The sequence below is a fragment of the Coregonus clupeaformis genome, chromosome 3 (assembly GCF_020615455.1).
Source record: "Coregonus clupeaformis isolate EN_2021a chromosome 3, ASM2061545v1, whole genome shotgun sequence".
NCBI lineage: Eukaryota > Metazoa > Chordata > Actinopteri > Salmoniformes > Salmonidae > Coregonus > Coregonus clupeaformis.
The window spans coordinates 1484279-1505510 of record NC_059194.1 but is presented as its reverse complement, the minus strand read 5'-3'; the positions used below and the strand labels follow the sequence as shown (position 1 = coordinate 1505510).

At 38.6% G+C, this 21232-nt stretch overlaps 1 protein-coding gene across 3 annotated transcripts in view; it reads right to left on the bottom strand.

Annotated features, from left to right (window-relative positions):
- Positions 1-19941, bottom strand: part of glra1 (glycine receptor, alpha 1) — a 169551-nt gene extending 149610 nt beyond the window's left edge. For all 3 annotated transcript variants that reach the window (XM_041846882.2, XM_045206703.1, XM_045206704.1), the window contains exon 1: positions 18986-19941. In XM_041846882.2, the coding sequence (XP_041702816.2) occupies positions 18986-19056 (71 nt within the window). In that variant the 5' untranslated portion in view covers positions 19057-19941. The remainder of the gene's footprint in view (positions 1-18985) is intronic.
- Positions 19942-21232: the final 1291 nt, after the last annotated feature.

The following is a 21232-nucleotide window of genomic DNA, read 5'->3' as shown; positions in this document are numbered from 1 at the left end:
AAAACAGAGAGAGAGAGAGAGAGAGAGAGAGAGAGAGAGAGAGAGAGAGAGAGAGAGAGAGAGAGAGAGCGAGAGAGAGAGGTGGGGGCACAACTGAGATTTGAATGGTGAGTTGTTGTCATACATAGCAGCATTCTGAGAGTAATCCAATCCAACAAGTATTTTCTGTTGAGGGATGCTACCATTACTGATTCCCTTCCTTTGTCCATTTGCTATATAATGTGCATCAATATGAGGTCAACTACTTTACTTGCCTTCCAAATAAATATATAGCAGTTTGATTAGCTCCATGTAATGTAGGAACTTTGAAGGGAACTTTTAGGAAGTATCCACTTCATGAGTTATATGCTCAGAGGACAATCAATACTATTGATTATCCATTAAGTTGTTGTTATTTGACTCCTTCACACTGTAGCCTACAGCACAGAACATACAGCACAGAACATACAGCACAGAACATACAGCACAGAACATACAGCACAGCACATACAGCACAGAACATACAGCACAGCACATACAGCACAGAACATACAGCACAGAACATACAGCACAGAACATACAGCACAGAACATACAGCACAGCACAGAACATACAGCACAGAACATACAGCACAGCACAGCACATACAGCACAGCACATACAGCACAGAACATACAGCACAGAACATACAGCACAGAACATACAGCACAGCACATACAGCACAGAACATACAGCACAGAACATACAGCACAGAACATACAGCACAGAACATACAGCACAGCACATGCAGCACAGAACATACAGCACAGAACATACAGCACAGCACAGAACATAGAGCACAGAACATACAGCACAGCACATACAGCACAGAACATAGAGCACAGAACATACAGCACAGAACATACAGCACAGCACAGAACATACAGCACAGAACATACAGCACAGAACATACAGCACAGCACAGAACATACAGCACAGAACATACAGCACAGAACATACAGCACAGAACATAGAGCACAGAACATACAGCACAGCACATACAGCACAGAACATACAGCACAGAACATACAGCACAGAACATACAGCACAGAACATACAGCACAGCACAGAACATAAAGCACATCACAGAACCTACAGCACAGAACATACAGCACAGAACATACAGCACAGAACATACAGCACAGAACATACAGCACAGAACATATAGCACAGAACATACAGCATGTTTACTGGATATTATCTACATATCTCATCTACAGTGAGGGAAAAAATTATTTGATCCCCTGCTGATTTTGTCCGTTTGCCAACTGAGAAAGACATGATCAGTCTATAATTTTAATGGTAGGTTTATTTGAACAGTGAGAGACAGAATAACAACAACAAAAATCCAGAAAAACGCATGTCATTTTAATGAGGGAAATAAGTATTTGACCCCTCTGCAAAACATGACTTAGTACTTGGTGGCAAAACCCTTGTTGGCAATCACAGAGGTCAGACGTTTCTTGTAGTTGGCCACCAGGTTTGCACACATCTCAGGAGGGATTTTGATCCACTCCTCTTTGCAGATCTTCTCCATGGCCCCGTCCATCGTCCCTTTGATGCGGTGAAGTTGTCCTGTCCCCTTAGCAGAAAAACACCCCCAAAGCATAATGTTTCCACCTCCATGTTTGACGGTGGGGATGGTGTTCTTGGGGTCATAGGCAGCATTCCTCCTCCTCCAAACACGGCGAGTTGAGTTGATGCCAAAGAGCTCCATTTTGGTCTCATCTGACCACAACACTTTCACCCAGTTCTCCTCTGAATCATTCAGATGTTCATTAACAAAATTCAGACGGCCCTGTATATGTGCTTTCTTGAGCAGGGGGACCTTGCGGGTGCTGCAGGATTTCAGTCCTTCACGGCGTAGTGTGTTACCAATTGTTTTCTTGGTGACTATGGTCCCAGCTGCCTTGAGATAATTGACAAGATCCTCCCGTGTAGTTCTGGGCTGATTCCTCACCGTTCTCATGATCATTGCAACTCCACGAGGTGAGATCTTGCATGGAGCCCCAGGCCGAGGGAGATTGACAGTTCTATTGTGTTTCTTCCATTTGCGTATAATCGCACCAACTGTTGTCACCTTCTCCCCAAGCTGCTTGGTGATGGTCTTGTAGCCCATTCCAGCCTTGTGTAGGTCTACAATCTTGTCCCTGACATCCTTGGAGAGCTCTTTGGTCTTGGCCATGGTGGAGAGTTTGGAATCTGATTGATTGATTGCTTCTGTGGACAGGTGTCTTTTATACAGGTAACAAGCTGAGATTAGGAGCACTCCCTTTAAGAGTGTGCTCTCAATGTTCAAATAAACCTACCATTAAAATTATAGACTGATCATTTCTTTGTCAGTGGGCAAACGTACAAAATCAGCAGGGGATCAAATACTTTTTTCCCTCACTGTACATTAATTTTGTAAAAAATAAATAAAAATCCATCAACAAAATAGTATTAACATTCCATACACAGAATAAAAGCAAGGTTTACATAACTACAGATATCTGTAACCTCACAATTCATTTCCTGTGATGACAGGATAATAAAATAATCAACGTTTTGGAAAATACCAAAAACATACCAACTTATAGCTCCAAAAAGAAAGCTGAAAACAGAAAATATGTTAATTACCTCTCCAATTGTTTGGTGCAGGGAATATTTGCAAACTCCTGCATATCCAGAATGAATCTCTAGTGGATAATTAGGGATGACATATGATGACCAGGGTGGCTCTCCCTCTAATGTCTCATGCATGCAGTCTTCTAAAACTGAGATGGTGAAATAAAATAAAAAAACATGTTCCAATAACCACCAACGCAAAATATAACTGACATCACGTGTGATCGTGATCATAACACCAACGACAAGGCTTATTTTTCATACAACTTTGATCATTAACCCAACAACAAAGGGCATATTTTGTAATGTCAGCACAAAAGGTATTCCTACACATATTCACCAACTGTCCCCATCAGTCGGCTAATAAATACATTAACCAACTGTTCCCATCAGTACACTAATAAATACATTAACCAACTGTTCCCATCAGTAGACTAATAAATATATTAACCAACTGTTCCCATCAGTAGACTAATAAATATATTAACCAACTGTTCCTATCAGTAGACTAATAAATATATTAACCAACTGTTCCCATCAGTAGACTAATAAATATATTAACCAACTGTTCCCATCAGTACACTAATAAATATATTAACCAACTGTTCCTATCAGTAGACTAATAAATATATTAACCAACTGTTCCCATCAGTAGACTAATAAATACATTAACCAACTGTTCCTATCAGTAGACTAATACATATATTAACCAACTGTTCCCATCAGTAGACTAATAAATATATTAACCAACTGTTCCCATCAGTACACTAATAAATATATTAACCAACTGTTCCTATCAGTAGACTAATAAATATATTAACCAACTGTTCCCATCAGTAGACTAATAAATATATTAACCAACTGTTCCCATCAGTAGACTAATAAATACATTAACCAACTGTTCCCATCAGTAGACTAATAAATATATTGACCAACTGTTCCCATCAGTAGACTAATAAATATATTAACCAACTGTTCCTATCAGTAGACTAATAAATATATTAACTAACTGTTCCCATCAGTAGACTAATAAATATATTAACCAACTGTTCCCATCAGTACACTAATAAATATATTAACCAACTGTTCCTATCAGTAGACTAATAAATATATTAACCAACTGTTCCCATCAGTAGACTAATAAATACATTAACCAACTGTTCCTATCAGTAGACTAATAAATAAATTAACCAACTGTTCCCATCAGTAGACTAATAAATATATTAACCAACTGTTCCCATCAGTACACTAATAAATATATTAACCAACTGTTCCCATCAGTACACTAATAAATACATTAACCAACTGTTCCCATCAGTAGACTAATAAATATATTAACCAACTGTTCCCATCAGTAGACTAATAAATATATTAACCAACTGTTCCTATCAGTAGACTAATAAATATATTGACCAACTGTTCCTATCAGTAGACTAATAAATACATTAACCAACTGTTCCCATCAGTACACTAATAAATATATTAACCAACTGTTCCTATCAGTAGACTAATAAATACATTAACCAACTGTTCCCATCAGTACACTAATAAATATATTAACCAACTGTTCCCATCAGTAGACTAATAAATATATTAACCAACTGTTCCCATCAGTAGACTAATAAATACATTAACCAACTGTTCCTATCAGTAGACTAATAAATATATTAACCAACTGTTCCCATCAGTAGACGAATAAATATATTAACCAACTGTTCCCATTTGTAGACTAATAAATATATTAACCAACTGTTCCTATCAGTAGACTAATAAATATATTGACCAACTGTTCCCATCAGTAGACTAATAAATATATTGACCAACTGTTCCTATCAGTAGACTAATAAATATATTAACCAACTGTTCCTATCAGTAGACTAATAAATATATTAACCAACTGTTCCCATCAGTAGACTAATAAATACATTAACCAACTGTTCCTATCAGTAGACTAATAAATATATTAACCAACTGTTCCCATCAGTAGACTAATAAATATATTAACCAACTGTTCCTATCAGTAGACTAATAAATATATTAACCAACTGTTCCCATCAGTAGACTAATAAATATATTAACCAACTGTTCCCATCAGTACACTAATAAATATATTAACCAACTGTTCCTATCAGTAGACTAATAAATATATTAACCAACTGTTCCCATCAGTAGACTAATAAATACATTAACCAACTGTTCCTATCAGTAGACTAATAAATATATTAACCAACTGTTCCCATCAGTAGACTAATAAATATATTAACCAACTGTTCCCATCAGTACACTAATAAATATATTAACCAACTGTTCCTATCAGTAGACTAATAAATATATTAACCAACTGTTCCCATCAGTAGACTAATAAATATATTAACCAACTGTTCCCATCAGTAGACTAATAAATACATTAACCAACTGTTCCCATCAGTAGACTAATAAATATATTGACCAACTGTTCCCATCAGTAGACTAATAAATATATTAACCAACTGTTCCTATCAGTAGACTAATAAATATATTAACTAACTGTTCCCATCAGTAGACTAATAAATATATTAACCAACTGTTCCCATCAGTACACTAATAAATATATTAACCAACTGTTCCTATCAGTAGACTAATAAATATATTAACCAACTGTTCCCATCAGTAGACTAATAAATACATTAACCAACTGTTCCTATCAGTAGACTAATAAATACATTAACCAACTGTTCCCATCAGTAGACTAATAAATATATTAACCAACTGTTCCCATCAGTACACTAATAAATATATTAACCAACTGTTCCCATCAGTACACTAATAAATACATTAACCAACTGTTCCCATCAGTAGACTAATAAATATATTAACCAACTGTTCCCATCAGTAGACTAATAAATATATTAACCAACTGTTCCTATCAGTAGACTAATAAATATATTGACCAACTGTTCCTATCAGTAGACTAATAAATACATTAACCAACTGTTCCCATCAGTACACTAATAAATATATTAACCAACTGTTCCTATCAGTAGACTAATAAATACATTAACCAACTGTTCCCATCAGTACACTAATAAATATATTAACCAACTGTTCCCATCAGTAGACTAATAAATATATTAACCAACAGTTCCCATCAGTAGACTAATAAATACATTAACCAACTGTTCCTATCAGTAGACTAATAAATATATTAACCAACTGTTCCCATCAGTAGACGAATAAATATATTAACCAACTGTTCCCATCAGTAGACTAATAAATATATTAACCAACTGTTCATATCAGTAGACTAATAAATATATTGACCAACTGTTCCCATCAGTAGACTAATAAATATATTGACCAACTGTTCCTATCAGTAGACTAATAAATATATTAACCAACTGTTCCTATCAGTAGACTAATAAATATATTAACCAACTGTTCCCATCAGTAGACTAATAAATACATTAACCAACTGTTCCTATCAGTAGACTAATAAATATATTAACCAACTGTTCCCATCAGTAGACTAATAAATATATTAACCAACTGTTCCCATCAGTAGACTAATAAATATATTAACCAACTGTTCCCATCAGTAGACTAATAAATACATTAACAACTGTTCCTATCAGTAGACTAATAAATATATTGACCAACTGTTCCCATCAGTAGACTAATAAATATATTAACCAACTGTTCCCATCAGTACACTAATAAATATATTAACCAACTGTTCCTATCAGTAGACTAATAAATATATTAACCAACTGTTCCTATCAGTAGACTAATAAATATATTAACCAACTGTTCCCATCAGTAGACTAATAAATATATTAACCAACTGTTCCCATCAGTACACTAATAAATATATTGACCAACTGTTCCCATCAGTAGACTAATAAATATATTAACCAACTGTTCCCATCAGTACACTAATAAATATATTAACCAACTGTTCCTATCAGTAGACTAATAAATATATTAACCAACTGTTCCCATCAGTACACTAATAAATATATTAACCAACTGTTCCCATCAGTACACTAATAAATATATTAACCAACTGTTCCCATCAGTACACTAATAAATATATTAACCAACTGTTCCCATCAGTACACTAATAAATATATTAACCAACTGTTCCTATCAGTAGACTAATAAATATATTAACCAACTGTTCCCATCAGTACACTAATAAATATATTAACCAACTGTTCCTATCAGTAGACTAATAAATACATTAACCAACTGTTCCCATCAGTACACTAATAAATATATTAACCAACTGTTCCCATCAGTAGACTAATAAATATATTAACCAACTGTTCCCATCAGTACACTAATAAATATATTAACCAACTGTTCCTATCAGTAGACTAATAAATATATTAACCAACTGTTCGCATCAGAAGGCTAATAAATATATTAACCAACTGTTCGCATCAGAAGGCTAATAAATATATTAACCAACTGTTCGCATCAGAAGGCTAATAAATATATTAACCAACTGTTCCCATCAGTAGACTAATAAATATATTAACCAACTGTTCCCATCAGTAGACTAATAAATATATTAACCAACTGTTCCTATCAGTAGACTAATAAATATATTAACCAACTGTTCCTATCAGTAGACTAATAAATATATTAACCAACTGTTCCCATCAGTAGACTAATAAATATATTAACCAACTGTTCCTATCAGTAGACTAATAAATATATTAACCAACTGTTCCCATCAGTAGACTAATAAATATATTAACCAACTGTTCCCATCAGTACACTAATAAATATATTAACCAACTGTTCCCATCAGTACACTAATAAATATATTAACCAACTGTTCCTATCAGTAGACTAATAAATATATTAACCAACTGTTCCTATCAGTAGACTAATAAATATATTAACCAACTGTTCCCATCAGTAGACTAATAAATATATTAACCAACTGTTCCCATCAGTACACTAATAAATATATTAACCAACTGTTCCCATCAGTACACTAATAAATATATTAACCAACTGTTCCTATCAGTAGACTAATAAATATATTAACCAACTGTTCCTATCAGTAGACTAATAAATATATTAACCAACTGTTCCTATCAGTAGACTAATAAATATATTAACCAACTGTTCCTATCAGTAGACTAATAAATATATTAACCAACTGTTCCCATCAGTAGACTAATAAATATATTAACCAACTGTTCCTATCAGTAGACTAATAAATATATTAACCAACTGTTCCCATCAGTAGACTAATAAATATATTAACCAACTGTTCCTATCAGTAGACTAATAAATATATTAACCAACTGTTCCCATCAGTACACTAATAAATATATTAACCAACTGTTCCTATCAGTAGACTAATAAATATATTAACCAACTGTTCCTATCAGTAGACTAATAAATATATTAACCAACTGTTCCTATCAGTAGACTAATAAATATATTAACCAACTGTTCCTATCAGTAGACTAATAAATATATTAACCAACTGTTCCCATCAGTAGACTAATAAATATATTAACCAACTGTTCCTATCAGTAGACTAATAAATATATTAACCAACTGTTCCTATCAGTAGACTAATAAAAATATTAACCAACTGTTCCCATCAGTAGACTAATAAATATATTAACCAACTGTTCCTATCAGTAGACTAATAAATATATTAACCAACTGTTCCCATCAGTAGACTAATAAATATATTAACCAACTGTTCCTATCAGTAGACTAATAAATATATTAACCAACTGTTCCCATCAGTAGACTAATAAATATATTAACCAACTGTTCCCATCAGTAGACTAATAAATATATTAACCAACTGTTCCTATCAGTAGACTAATAAATATATTAACCAACTGTTCCTATCAGTAGACTAATAAATATATTAACCAACTGTTCCCATCAGTAGACTAATAAATATATTAACCAACTGTTCCCATCAGTAGACTAATAAATATATTAACCAACTGTTCCTATCAGTAGACTAATAAATATATTAACCAACTGTTCCTATCAGTAGACTAATAAATATATTAACCAACTGTTCCCATCAGTAGACTAATAAATATATTAACCGACTGTTCCCATCAGTAGACTAATAAATATATTAACCAACTGTTCCCATCAGTAGACTAATAAATATATTAACTAACTGTTCCCATCAGTACACTAATAAATACATTAACCAACTGTTCCCATCAGTACACTAATAAATATATTAACTAACTGTTCCCATCAGTACACTAATAAATATATTAACCAACTGTTCCCATCAGTAGACTAATAAATATATTAACTAACTGTTCCCATCAGTAGACTAATAAATATATTAACCAACTGTTCCCATCAGTAGACTAATAAATATATTAACCAACTGTTCCCATCAGTAGACTAATAAATATATTAACTAACTGTTCCCATCAGTAGACTAATAAATATATTAACCAACTGTTCCCATCAGTAGACTAATAAATATATTAACTAACTGTTCCCATCAGTAGACGAATAAATATATTAACCAACTGTTCCCATCAGTACACTAATAAATATATTAACCAACTGTTCCTATCAGTAGACTAATAAATATATTAACCAACTGTTCCTATCAGTAGACTAATAAATATATTAACCAACTGTTCCCATCAGTACACTAATAAATATATTAACCAACTGTTCCCATCAGAAGGCTAATAAATATATTAACCAACTGTTCCCATCAGTAGACTAATAAATATATTAACCAACTGTTCCTATCAGTACACTAATAAATATATTAACCAACTGTTCCCATCAGAAGGCTAATAAATATATTAACCAACTGTTCCTATCAGTAGACTAATAAATATATTAACCAACTGTTCCCATCAGTAGACTAATAAATATATTAACCAACTGTTCCCATCAGTAGACTAATAAATATATTAACCAACTGTTCCCATCAGTACACTAATAAATATATTAACCAACTGTTCCCATCAGAAGGCTAATAAATATATTAACCAACTGTTCCCATCAGTAGACTAATAAATATATTAACCAACTGTTCCCATCAGTAGACTAATAAATACATTAACCAACTGTTCCCATCAGTAGACTAATAAATATATTAACCAACTGTTCCCATCAGTAGACTAATAAATGTATTAACCAACTGTTCCCATCAGTAGACTAATAAATATATTAACCAACTGTTCCCATCAGTAGACTAATAAATATATTAACTAACTGTTCCCATCAGAAGGCTAAACAGAACACAGATCACACAAGGATGGACACAGAACACTGAGATGCTGTAAATTAGGAAGGTTGCTGTCTCTCATGGCTCTCCATACTGCTACCAGGCTGTGTGTGTCTGGGCCAGCATAACTGCCAGGTCACTGGCCAGGCTGTGTGTGCCTGGGCCAGCATAACTGCCAGGTCTCTGGCCAGGCTGTGTGTGTCTGGGCCACCATAACTGCCAGGTCACTGGCCAGGCTGTGTGCGTCTGGGCCAGCATAACTGCCAGGTCACTGGCCAGGCTGTGTGTGTCTGGGCCAGCATAACTGCCAGGTCACTGGCCAGGCTGTGTGTGTCTGGGCCACCATAACTGCCAGGTCACTGGCCAGGCTGTGTGTGCCTGGGCCAGCATAACTGCCAGGTCTCTGGCCAGGCTGTGTGTGTCTGGGCCACCATAACTGCCAGGTCACTGGCCAGGCTGTGTGCGTCTGGGCCAGCATAACTGCCAGGTCACTGGCCAGGCTGTGTGTGTCTGGGCCAGCATAACTGCCAGGTCACTGGCCAGGCTGTGTGTGTCTGGGCCAGCATAACTGCCAGGTCACTGGCCAGGCTGTGTGTGTCTGGGCCAATATAACTGCCAGGTCACTGGCCAGGCTGTGTGTGCCTGGGCCAGCATAACTGCCAGGTCTCTGGCCAGGCTGTGTGTGTCTGGGCCACCATAACTGCCAGGTCACTGGCCAGGCTGTGTGCGTCTGGGCCAGCATAACTGCCAGGTCACTGGCCAGGCTGTGTGTGTCTGGGCCAGCATAACTGCCAGGTCACTGGCCAGGCTGTGTGTGTCTGGGCCACCATAACTGCCAGGTCACTGGCCAGGCTGTGTGTGCCTGGGCCAGCATAACTGCCAGGTCTCTGGCCAGGCTGTGTGTGTCTGGGCCACCATAACTGCCAGGTCACTGGCCAGGCTGTGTGCGTCTGGGCCAGCATAACTGCCAGGTCACTGGCCAGGCTGTGTGTGTCTGGGCCAGCATAACTGCCAGGTCACTGGCCAGGCTGTGTGTGTCTGGGCCAGCATAACTGCCAGGTCACTGGCCAGGCTGTGTGTGTCTGGGCCAGCATAACTGCCAGGTCACTGGCCAGGCTGTGTGTGCCTGGGCCAGCATAACTGCCAGGTCTCTGGCCAGGCTGTGTGTGTCTGGGCCACCATAACTGCCAGGTCTCTGGCCAGGCTGTGTGTGTCTGGGCCACCATAACTGCCAGGTCACTGGCCAGGCTGTGTGTGTCTGGGCCAGCATAACTGCCAGGTCACTGGCCAGGCTGTGTGTGTCTGGGCCAGCATAACTGCCAGGTCACTGGCCAGGCTGTGTGTGTCTGGGCCACCATAACTGCCAGGTCACTGGCCAGGCTGTGTGTGTCTGGGCCACCATAACTGCCAGGTCACTGGCCAGGCTGTGTGTGCCTGGGCCAGCATAACTGCCAGGTCACTGGCCAGGCTGTGCTGCTGCTACTGTCACATGGGCAGGCACTGACTACCCCAGAGGCTGCTGCTGGGGTCAGCCAAGCACTACTCTTTTTTTGTTGTTGTCATTTTAGCAGACGCTCTTATGCAGAGCGACTTACAGTTAGTGAGTGCATACATTTTCATACTGGGTCCATGCATCAGGCTTCATAGAACTCACTCACTGAAATGACATGTGAACCCTATATAGTGTCCTACAATGGCACCCTATAGTGCACTACTTTTGACCAGTAGTGCACTATACCGTATAAGATAACTACCAGAGCCGAAAATCAACCACTACCACTAGACAGAGTGAAGGCCTCGTAGTGAAAGAACAGATAAGTATAGGCACTACGATACTCACGCCACATAGCCTTCTGGGAGGGCAAGTGGGCATTCCTACATTTGAATGCTTCCTCGCTATCGTTTACGCTTCTGTTTGCGGTTTCGCTGCTGTGTCGTTTTGGAAATGTGGCATTTGAAGGCACATACAGTATGTTGGCCTAATCACTGCCAAAGTAGTTGATTCTATACTCACACTGATGACTGGACAGTGTTGATAACTGTCAACACTATCAGTGTTGCAGGTGTAATTTTCAACATTAGGTGACGATTGCGACGGCCAAAATTTGCCCTGTTGGTTCAACTGATGCCCTGAAACCCTGGTGGTTCTACTGATATACAGAAGCCCTGGTGGTTCTACTGATATCCAGAAGCCCTGGTGGTTCTAGCTAATATCCAGAAGCCCTGGTGGTTCTACTGATATCCAGAAGCCCTGGTGGTTCTACTGATATCCAGAAGCCCTGGTGGTTCTACTGATATCCAGAAGCCCTGGTGGTTCAACTGATACCCTGGAGCTATCTGCAGACCAATCAGTTTCCGTCAAGTCTGACAAATCACTGTGTCTCTTCCATCGACGCTGTCATTATGGTTCATTGATGGAACGTTCCCAAGAGTTACACTTCTATACTAACCATCAATATCAATCCATACCAAGACAGACAAGTCTAGAATCTATAGCCTAGAATTCTAGAATTCTTAGAATCTTAGTGGATTTAGCTTTGAGCAGAAAATGCAGTGTATCAAGGATAATTATATTACCAGTTAATTACCACAAAACACGGTGGAATCCTATCATAATCACCTAAAACACAATAGTCGGCTGTGACCACGAGGTTAGTACTAGGGATCAAGCACCGCAAATAAACTATTGTTCGGACACACACAATACAGATAATACCATACTCTAACGCTATGTTAAAAAGTGTTTCAATTTAGTATTGAACAAACACCCGTCGAACTGACAACACAATCAGATTAGTCATAGAGAGATTAGACAGTGTCCTCTACAGAGATAATTGCCTTAGACAGCTAGCATGGGCCCATGCTGTAGGCCACGCAGGAATCTGTTTGACAGTGTGAAATTAGGGGACCAGCACACTCTTTCTCCTGACATTATTGGGGCCCTTCGGTTTGAAAAATAATCTATTGAATGTAGGCTAGACCCATAACACACTAAATCACATCATCAATAGGCCTAGAAGTTAATCCCACACAAAACCACAGGAATCAAGATTCTACACCCATGGGCATCAACAAGACCATCTATGATTTCCTTCCTTCCGTCTGGGCTTCTCCCGTCCCAAGAGACTTGTTCTTGGGTTTTGCATGATCAAAGTTTAGATTTGCTTTAATTATTTCTGATCAATGCTTGCTGGCCAGGCCATGGCCAACTGTGGAGAGACCTGGTCCGCGTGGCCGGTGCTGAGGCAGCAGTAAAAACAGCTGACTCTCAGCGCCAGAGAGAATAATATGCAAACAACCCCATTCTCTGAGACCTGCATGCTTTAATGTGGAGCACCAATCATTAGCCTTAAGTGTATCTCATTATGTTCTTAATAAAACCTCTGAAGACCACAATCCTAATTGATCTCATCCTGGCTTTTTTTTTTTGTAGCACTCTGAGAAATCAAAGCCCTACCAAAGCCTTCATCCACTCCCAGTCCCTGGCTCACATAGGAGGGGTGGGCTGTTCTGTTCTCCTGTTCAAACTGTTAACATTATGTCTGTTAATAAGCCAACATCATCATGAAAAAAAAAAATATATACATTACACAAAACAAATTACAAACGTGGGCAGCGTAAGGTAATGCATTTGTTATTGTGGTGGGCTGAAAAAAAAAAAAAGCTGAAGAAGTGAAACATAACATGAATTCATGCTCCGTACAATGTTAACATGCAGTACAGTATACAACAACATACTAGACATGCATTGGAACTGGTATTCCTGTGTGGACATTAGAACATAGTCTGTGTTTGAAAGGCTTCAGTGAATTCCTCCATTTCTTTTCTCCGTGACTGCGTAGAATGAAAGGTAAGGCCATTGATAATAAGCTCTGTTATTTATAGTGCTATCTGTCTTTGTCTATGTCGATCAATAATGTATTACCATACATCAAGCTTTTGAAATGAACCTGGCTAAAATGGATGATTGTAAGGGATTGTAGAGAACTCCACTGAGCTAGTCAATTGTTTTTCATTAGAGGCTTCAAGATGTATAACTAAATGTATCCACCTTCCCCCCAATCTGTTCTGACAATACATAAACACACTATAAATGTAGTAAGGCCTATCTGACCTGAAAACAAGTGACTGCCATCACCATCACCATCACTTGCTGAATAGCATGGTGTGTGTAAATACAGCAGAATTTCTTGAAGACATGGTTGTTAAAATCTGTGATGAAGTTAATTAAAGGACTAATTCTATAGGTGATTGGATACAACTGGTGCTGTGGTGTGGTGTCTGTGCATGCAAGCGGTGTCGCTGCTTTCTGCCGTTCAAGGCCAACTCAAGGTTATGTGTCATGAGTAGGGTCGCAAAGCTACCAGTAGTTTACCAAAGTTAACGGAATATTCAGTAATTTTGGTAATTATCAGAAAATCTATGGCAATCTCTGGCAATATTTGAATAAACTTTATTCATATATATTATTCATTTTTTATATCTGTGTCCATATTATTAATGAGTTTCAAGTGGATGGACCATATGGTTAAAGAGAAAATAGCCTAATTAATGAAAAAATTATCTACTCAACAATACAATTATTCTCAATTAACTCTGCAACCCTTCCTACTATTGACTTTTTTCTTTTTTCACAACTGCCACGAGTTTGACGCTGAAACATTGACAACAAATACATACTGACATAGTCAAATAAAGTGTGTAAAAAATGTTTAACAAATATATTTCATGCTGAAACCCACATATTAAACACCAGTGGTATTCACTAATCCCACACAAAAATGGTTTATATTTAGAAATAATGTTTAACAGCTTTGTCACTAAATGTTTTGTGTGAAAATCATCTTATTTAATTATTTCACATATTTTACATGTGATAAGGCCACACAAAGGACCAGAGATTATTACAGACACCTGTGATAACCTGAAGTACCCAAAAGGCCCACTACATTTACATTTTAGTCATTTAGCAGACGCTCTTATCCAGAGCGACTTACAGTCAGTATTTTTTTTTATACTGGCCCCCCGTGGGAATCGAACCCACAACCCTGGCGTTGCAAACGCCATGCTCTATCAACTGAGCTACATCCCTGCTAGCCATTCCCTCCCCTACCCTGGACGACGCTGGGCCAATTGTGCGCCGCCCATGAGTCTCCCGGTCGCGGCCGGCTGCGACAGAGCCTGGATTCAAACCACTCTAGTGGCACAGTTAGCACTGCGATGCAGTGCCTTAGACCACTGCGCCACTCAGGAGTTCACTAGACGTCTTGTGATAGATTACATAAAATCCTTGAAAGATATCAAAATTCTGGTAGTTTACTGGTAAACTGTGAAAGAATCCAGTAATACACCCACCCTTTGCAACCCTATTCATGAGCCTATAGACCAAGTGATACTGGGGGGAATACAGTGGCTTGCGAAAGTATTCACCCCCCTTGACATGTTTCCTATTTTGTTGCCTTACAACCTGGAATTAAAATGTTTTTTGGGGGTTTGTATCATTTGATTTACACAACATGCCTACCATTGTGAAGATGCAAAATATTTCAGACAAGAAATAAGACAAAAAAACTGAAAACTTGAGCATGCATAACTATGAGAGGTGTTGGGTTTGCGCCAGACATAGCGTTTTCCTTGATGGCCAAAAAGCTCAATTTTAGTCTCATCTGACCAGAGTACCTTCTTCCATATGTTTGGGGAGTCTTCCACATGCCTTTTGGCGAACACCAAACGTGTTTGCTTATTTTTTTCTTTAAGCAATGGCCACTCTTCTGTAAAGCCCAGCTCTGTGGAGTGTACGGCTTAAAGTGGTCCTATGGACAGATACTCCAATCTCCGCTGTGGAGCTTTGCAGCTCCTTCAGTGTTATCTTTGGTCTCTTTGTTGCCTCTCTGATTAATGCCCTCCTTGCCTGGTCCGTGAGTTTTGGTGGGCAGCCCTCTCTTGGCAGGTTTGTTGTGGTGCCATATTCTTTCCATTTTTGAATAATGGATTTAATGGTTCAAAGTTTCTGATATTTTTTTATAACCCAACCCTGATCTGTACTTCTCCACAACTTCGTCCCTGACCTGTTTGGAGAGCTCCTTGGTCTTCATGGTGCCGCTTGCTTGATGGTGCCCCTTGCTTAGTGGTGTTGCAGACTCTGGGGCCTTTCAGAACAGGTGTATATATACTGAGATCATGTGACATTTACATGTACATTTTTAGTCATTTAGCAGATGCTCTTATCCAGAGCGACTTACAGGAGCAATTAGGGTTAAGTGCCTTGCTCAAGGGCACATCGACAGATTTTTCACCTAGTCGGCTCGGGGATTAGAACCAGCGACCTTTCGGTTACTGGCACAACGCTCTTAAACACTAAGCTACCTGCCGCCCCAGATCATGTGACACTTAGATTGCACACAGGTGGACTTTATTTAACTAATTATGTGACTTCTGAAGGTAATTGGTTGCACCAGATCTTATTTAGGGGCTTCATAGCAAAGGGGGTGAATACATATGCACGCACCACTTTTCCGTCCATTACACGAAATCCAAATAAAAATCCATTTAAATTACAGGTTGTAATGCAACAAAATAGGAAAAACGCCAAAGGGGGATGAATATTTTTTCAAGGCACTGTACATGAAATAATCACCAAGTCAATTATAAATTAGCTTTACATTTTACAGTTCACAACAGAAAGCAATGTATGGAATACAAAAATCCATAGACGTCAATTCAACCACATTTTTGCCTAAATAGATGATTCCATATTCCAATATCGCTATGGGAAACCGTTCATGTATTTTGTTGATTTAACTATTCAACTGAGAGTAATAAAGTCCCAAACATACGTGTGTCATGATGTCAGAGAGACAAAGATGATAACAAATAACAGAGCCATCATACAGCCACATTCTACACTGTTGAGACTAGCATATTTCTGCACAAATGTGAGGTACTAATTGTAGCGTTATAGGCCTTTAATGTCATTTACATCAGTTCATATTTATTTCTCGAGAGGGACTATGTGTGGGGACACATTAGCCGCGTACATATTCTCCAGTGATGGTTTGGGATTCTTGTCAGTGGGTTAGGGCCACGTGTTCACTTCCACACATTGGTGTGCTACGTTGCAGTATATCCTGTTTAATATGGGCTATACAGTGTATATCCTGTTTAATATGGGCTATACAGTGTATATCCTGTTTAATATGGGCTATACAGTGTATATCCTGTTTAATATGGGCTATACAGTGTATATCCTGTTTAATATGGGCTATACAGTGTATATCCTGTTTAATATGGGCTATACAGTGTATATCCTGTTTAATATGGGCTATACAGTGTATATCCTGTTTAATATGGGCTATACAGTGTATATCCTGTTTAATACGAGCACTAGTATTCCCAGATGTTTTGCAAATGAACATAATAATAATAATAATAACAATAATAATAATAATAATAATAATAATAATAATAATAATAATAATATGCCATTTAGCAGACGCTTTTATCCAAAGCGACTTACAGTCATGCGTGCATACATTTTTGTGTATGGGTGGTCCCGGGGATCGAACCCACTACCTTGGCGTTACAAGCACCATGCTCTACCAGCTGAGCTACAGAGGACCACATAGACTGACATAGGCTATAATTAGATAATGACATGCTTTCACTTGCTGTGTCAAATGTATACTTTATCTGATAGTCATTCATTAAAGGAGCATGCAACCTTCCACATGGCCACAAACTAACCCTAATAGAAATTCAGAAAGAAATGTGCACTTTATATGAAAAGAGACGTTTGTATATACAGTGATGTATATAATGTGCATTCATCAGGCTGTCTTGACATTGACAATGTAATCAATTCTTGGTAATAAGTCTGCATTTGAAATTAGGTCTGGGGGTCTAGGTTGAGATGGGGAAAGAGATATCAATTAAGCAGAACTGCAGAGTTCAGCAGTGGGAGCTGAGGCTGCAATATCCTGATTCTACTTCATTAGCTAAACACGCTGGCCAGAATGCTAAATAAACACTGTCTGTCTGCAAGGAATGTGCATGGATTCCAATGGATTATAGAATAGAATATAGAATGTAAAGTAGTCTAAAAAAGAACTCTGATGATTCATTTGATTCTAGAATGTAGGATGTAATGTTGATTAGGCATGCAATGCACAACACCATACACAGACAAAGAGCCATGTTTGGGCCAATGGGAGAGACGCTGTTCTCTGAACAGAATACCTGCCTCCCCTCCAATGTCAACATTGGCGAAATCCTTGTTCACATTTACAGAGAATATGAGGATGAGGATCAGGAGCTTGATAGTAGTCGTTAAATTCACACAAAGACAATCATGTCAACACTAGAATGTCCCAACTGGCCAGGATGGATATACTGTGTGGTCGCTGGGAGAACACAAAACAGTCATCATCCAGCATATTTACAATTTATATTCTGTTAAATATCCAAGTCTTTAAAAAACATGATTTGTCCATTTCATTCACAACAGTTTAATAGAGAAAACTATTAGCCCTAAGACTGTTACATGTAGTGGGCTGGTGTTACAGGAGTGGGTCGCAGTTCCGGAGCATCACACCTCACACCAACCCTTACAGGCTGGCCCCATGAGAGAAATGAAGACAGACACAAGACATTTCTGTGGGTGACGGATAGGCCTACACACCACCAACAACAAAACTTCCCTGATATATATGTGTGTGAGAGTGTGTACTCAGTTCCTTTACTCTGACTTGCCTGTTGATGGCATTTGCCTCATCAGAGCACACACATCGTTTAGCGTTTGATGACCACTAGTGTTCACTGTTAGCACTCGCTGTCTCTCTCACACGTCTTAATTCAATGTTAGTGTGTGACTTAATGCAAAACTCACACACAATAGAGGAATGATTAGGCCTACGTAAATATATAATAAAGCCAACGAAACTTTGACAATCGTGTGATTAAACCTAATCAGTTGGTTGCGTTGATTTATTTCCATTCAGACTTTTGTCCATGCATGCTAAGCTATGGTAGGATGCATTCTGACCCCCCTGCAGCCCGCAAGAGATCAATAAAATGGTTTTTAACACGTTAATTATTCACTGTAAAGTCAATTAATAATGTTCCTTACCTGAAAAATACTATTGTTTCCCACAAGTAGATCCCGAGAGCGTTTATTCGGTACATTTTTGCCGGTCTCATTCGGGCTACCTACAGCTCCAGGCGCACCAATAGGAGTAGAATTCCAATTCCTTGAATGTTTTCGGACCTCCAAGGTGAGCAATTCTTCTGTTGCTTTTTTTTTCAGATTCCAGAGTCACAAGAAAACCACAAGATTTTCATAACCGCCCAGGCCATGAAACCCTCTTCCTTAGACCGCCGTTATTGATTCGGATAACCCAAATAATTAGCACTTTCTCAGGACCACGGACAGCGGCAAACGCGGTTTGCGGAATTTCACTCAGCCCAGGTTATTGTTGCTTTGAGGGTACAGCACGTTAGGCTACGATATCACAGATATTTCCGACGTTTATTCTATGCGATCCATTGCGGCAATTAGGATTTTGTTACAAGGGGAATTTGTGAATTTCAACATGCCTCCTTCAGTAATAAATGTGGCAATGTATGTGCTCTGTGTCTTAATGAATGTCACAATCTCGGGAGATGTTTAACTACGTGGTTGTATACCCCTTACTTTTAGATCAGTAGCGGAATTCCACAGTTGTTACACGAAATATATACATACGTAGTCAGTGTTTTTTTCTTCACGCTTTCTCTTATATGCATCCCAAAAACAGAGGTGTTGCTTTCAAGCCACGCGTAGTTGTAGGTACCCCGGCGGTGCTGACTGATGTTTTTCTGCAGGTACTCGCTGTGTCTCCGTAGTTGACTCCCAGGGGTGAGTTGGAACTGCTGCAGAGAGCGACTTCCATTGTCCGGTCAAGTTTGGGACTCACAACTCGTTTTCGTCTTCTTGCATTTAGATTCCTCGTAATAATGTCAAAATGAGTGAAATCGGGATGCGACTAGCCTCTTCTTCCATTGCCTCCCATAGCCCAGCGCTCTCAAGTCAGACCACCACTGTACTTCTTGCTGCAGTCATTTACTAAACTCAAAAAAGCACCTCACCTTTGAACACACGCCCACATGCCGTTGCCATTGGTCTGCATGTTGCTCAAACTAGTTAGCTACGGCTCGGATTGGAGTGAGGTGTTGTCATCTGGAGATGTTTAATGTCCCGCGCATTGGTATGGAAATAGAGAATAGTCCATGATTTGTCAAATGTTCGGTTATCATATTTCTATTTACTTTTTAGTGTAGTCGACTGTTTGCACACCCCAGTGTCTACACTGGTTGACATGTTAAAATGTTAATTGGACAGACTGCAATTATTATGTAAATTTTTTTATTTAATTTTTTGTGGTGGAATTTGTCAGTCGGCATTTTTATTTTATTTTATTTTATTTCACCTTTATTTAACCAGGTAAGCGACCTGGCCAAGATAAAGCAAAGCAGTGCGATAAAAACAACAACAACACAGAGTTACATATGGGATAAACAAAACGTACAGTCAATAACACAATATAAAATCTATAAACCGTGTGTGCAAATGTAGTAAGTTATGGAGGTAAGGCAATAAATAGGCCATAGTGCAAAATAATTACAATTTAGTATTAACACTGGAGTGATAGATGTGCAGAAGATGATGTGCAAATAGAGATACTGGGGTGCAAATGAGCAAAATAAATAACAATGTAAATAACAATATGGGGATGAGGTAGTTGGGTGGGCTAATTTCAGATGGGCTGTGTACAGGTGCAGTGATCGGTAAGGTGCTCTGACAACTGATGCTTAAAGTTAATGAGGGAGATAAGTGTCTCCAGCTTCAGAGATTTTTGCAGTTCGTTCCAGTCATTTGCAGCAGAGAACTGGAAGTAATGGCGGCCAAAGGACGTGTTGGCTTTGGGGATGACCAGTGAGATATACATGCTGGAACGCATTATGTGTTTTCCTTTTTGTTTCAGGGGTTGCTTTTGATTGACACGTGAGCGTTGCAAGGGCGGCAAAAAATTCAATATTATGCATCGTTGCTGCCACTTGTGTTTTCTGTTTGATCTTTTTGGTATAATCAATATTGTTTTGCCTCCATGCAGACATCTAAAGCGAGGCTCTCTCCCTCTCTGTCTCTGCAGTAGCGGTATTTCATCCGCACCGCTGTCCACATTGTCCATTGAAACGTGATTCCGTTTCTAATGCCTGCAGCTCTCTTTCCTAACGCAGTCACCAAAGATCACGTGTCACGCGGACGGAATAGAACGAATGGAATATGGATGGATATATGGTGCCTTTGTTAACTCTCATCCACAAGTATTCAACA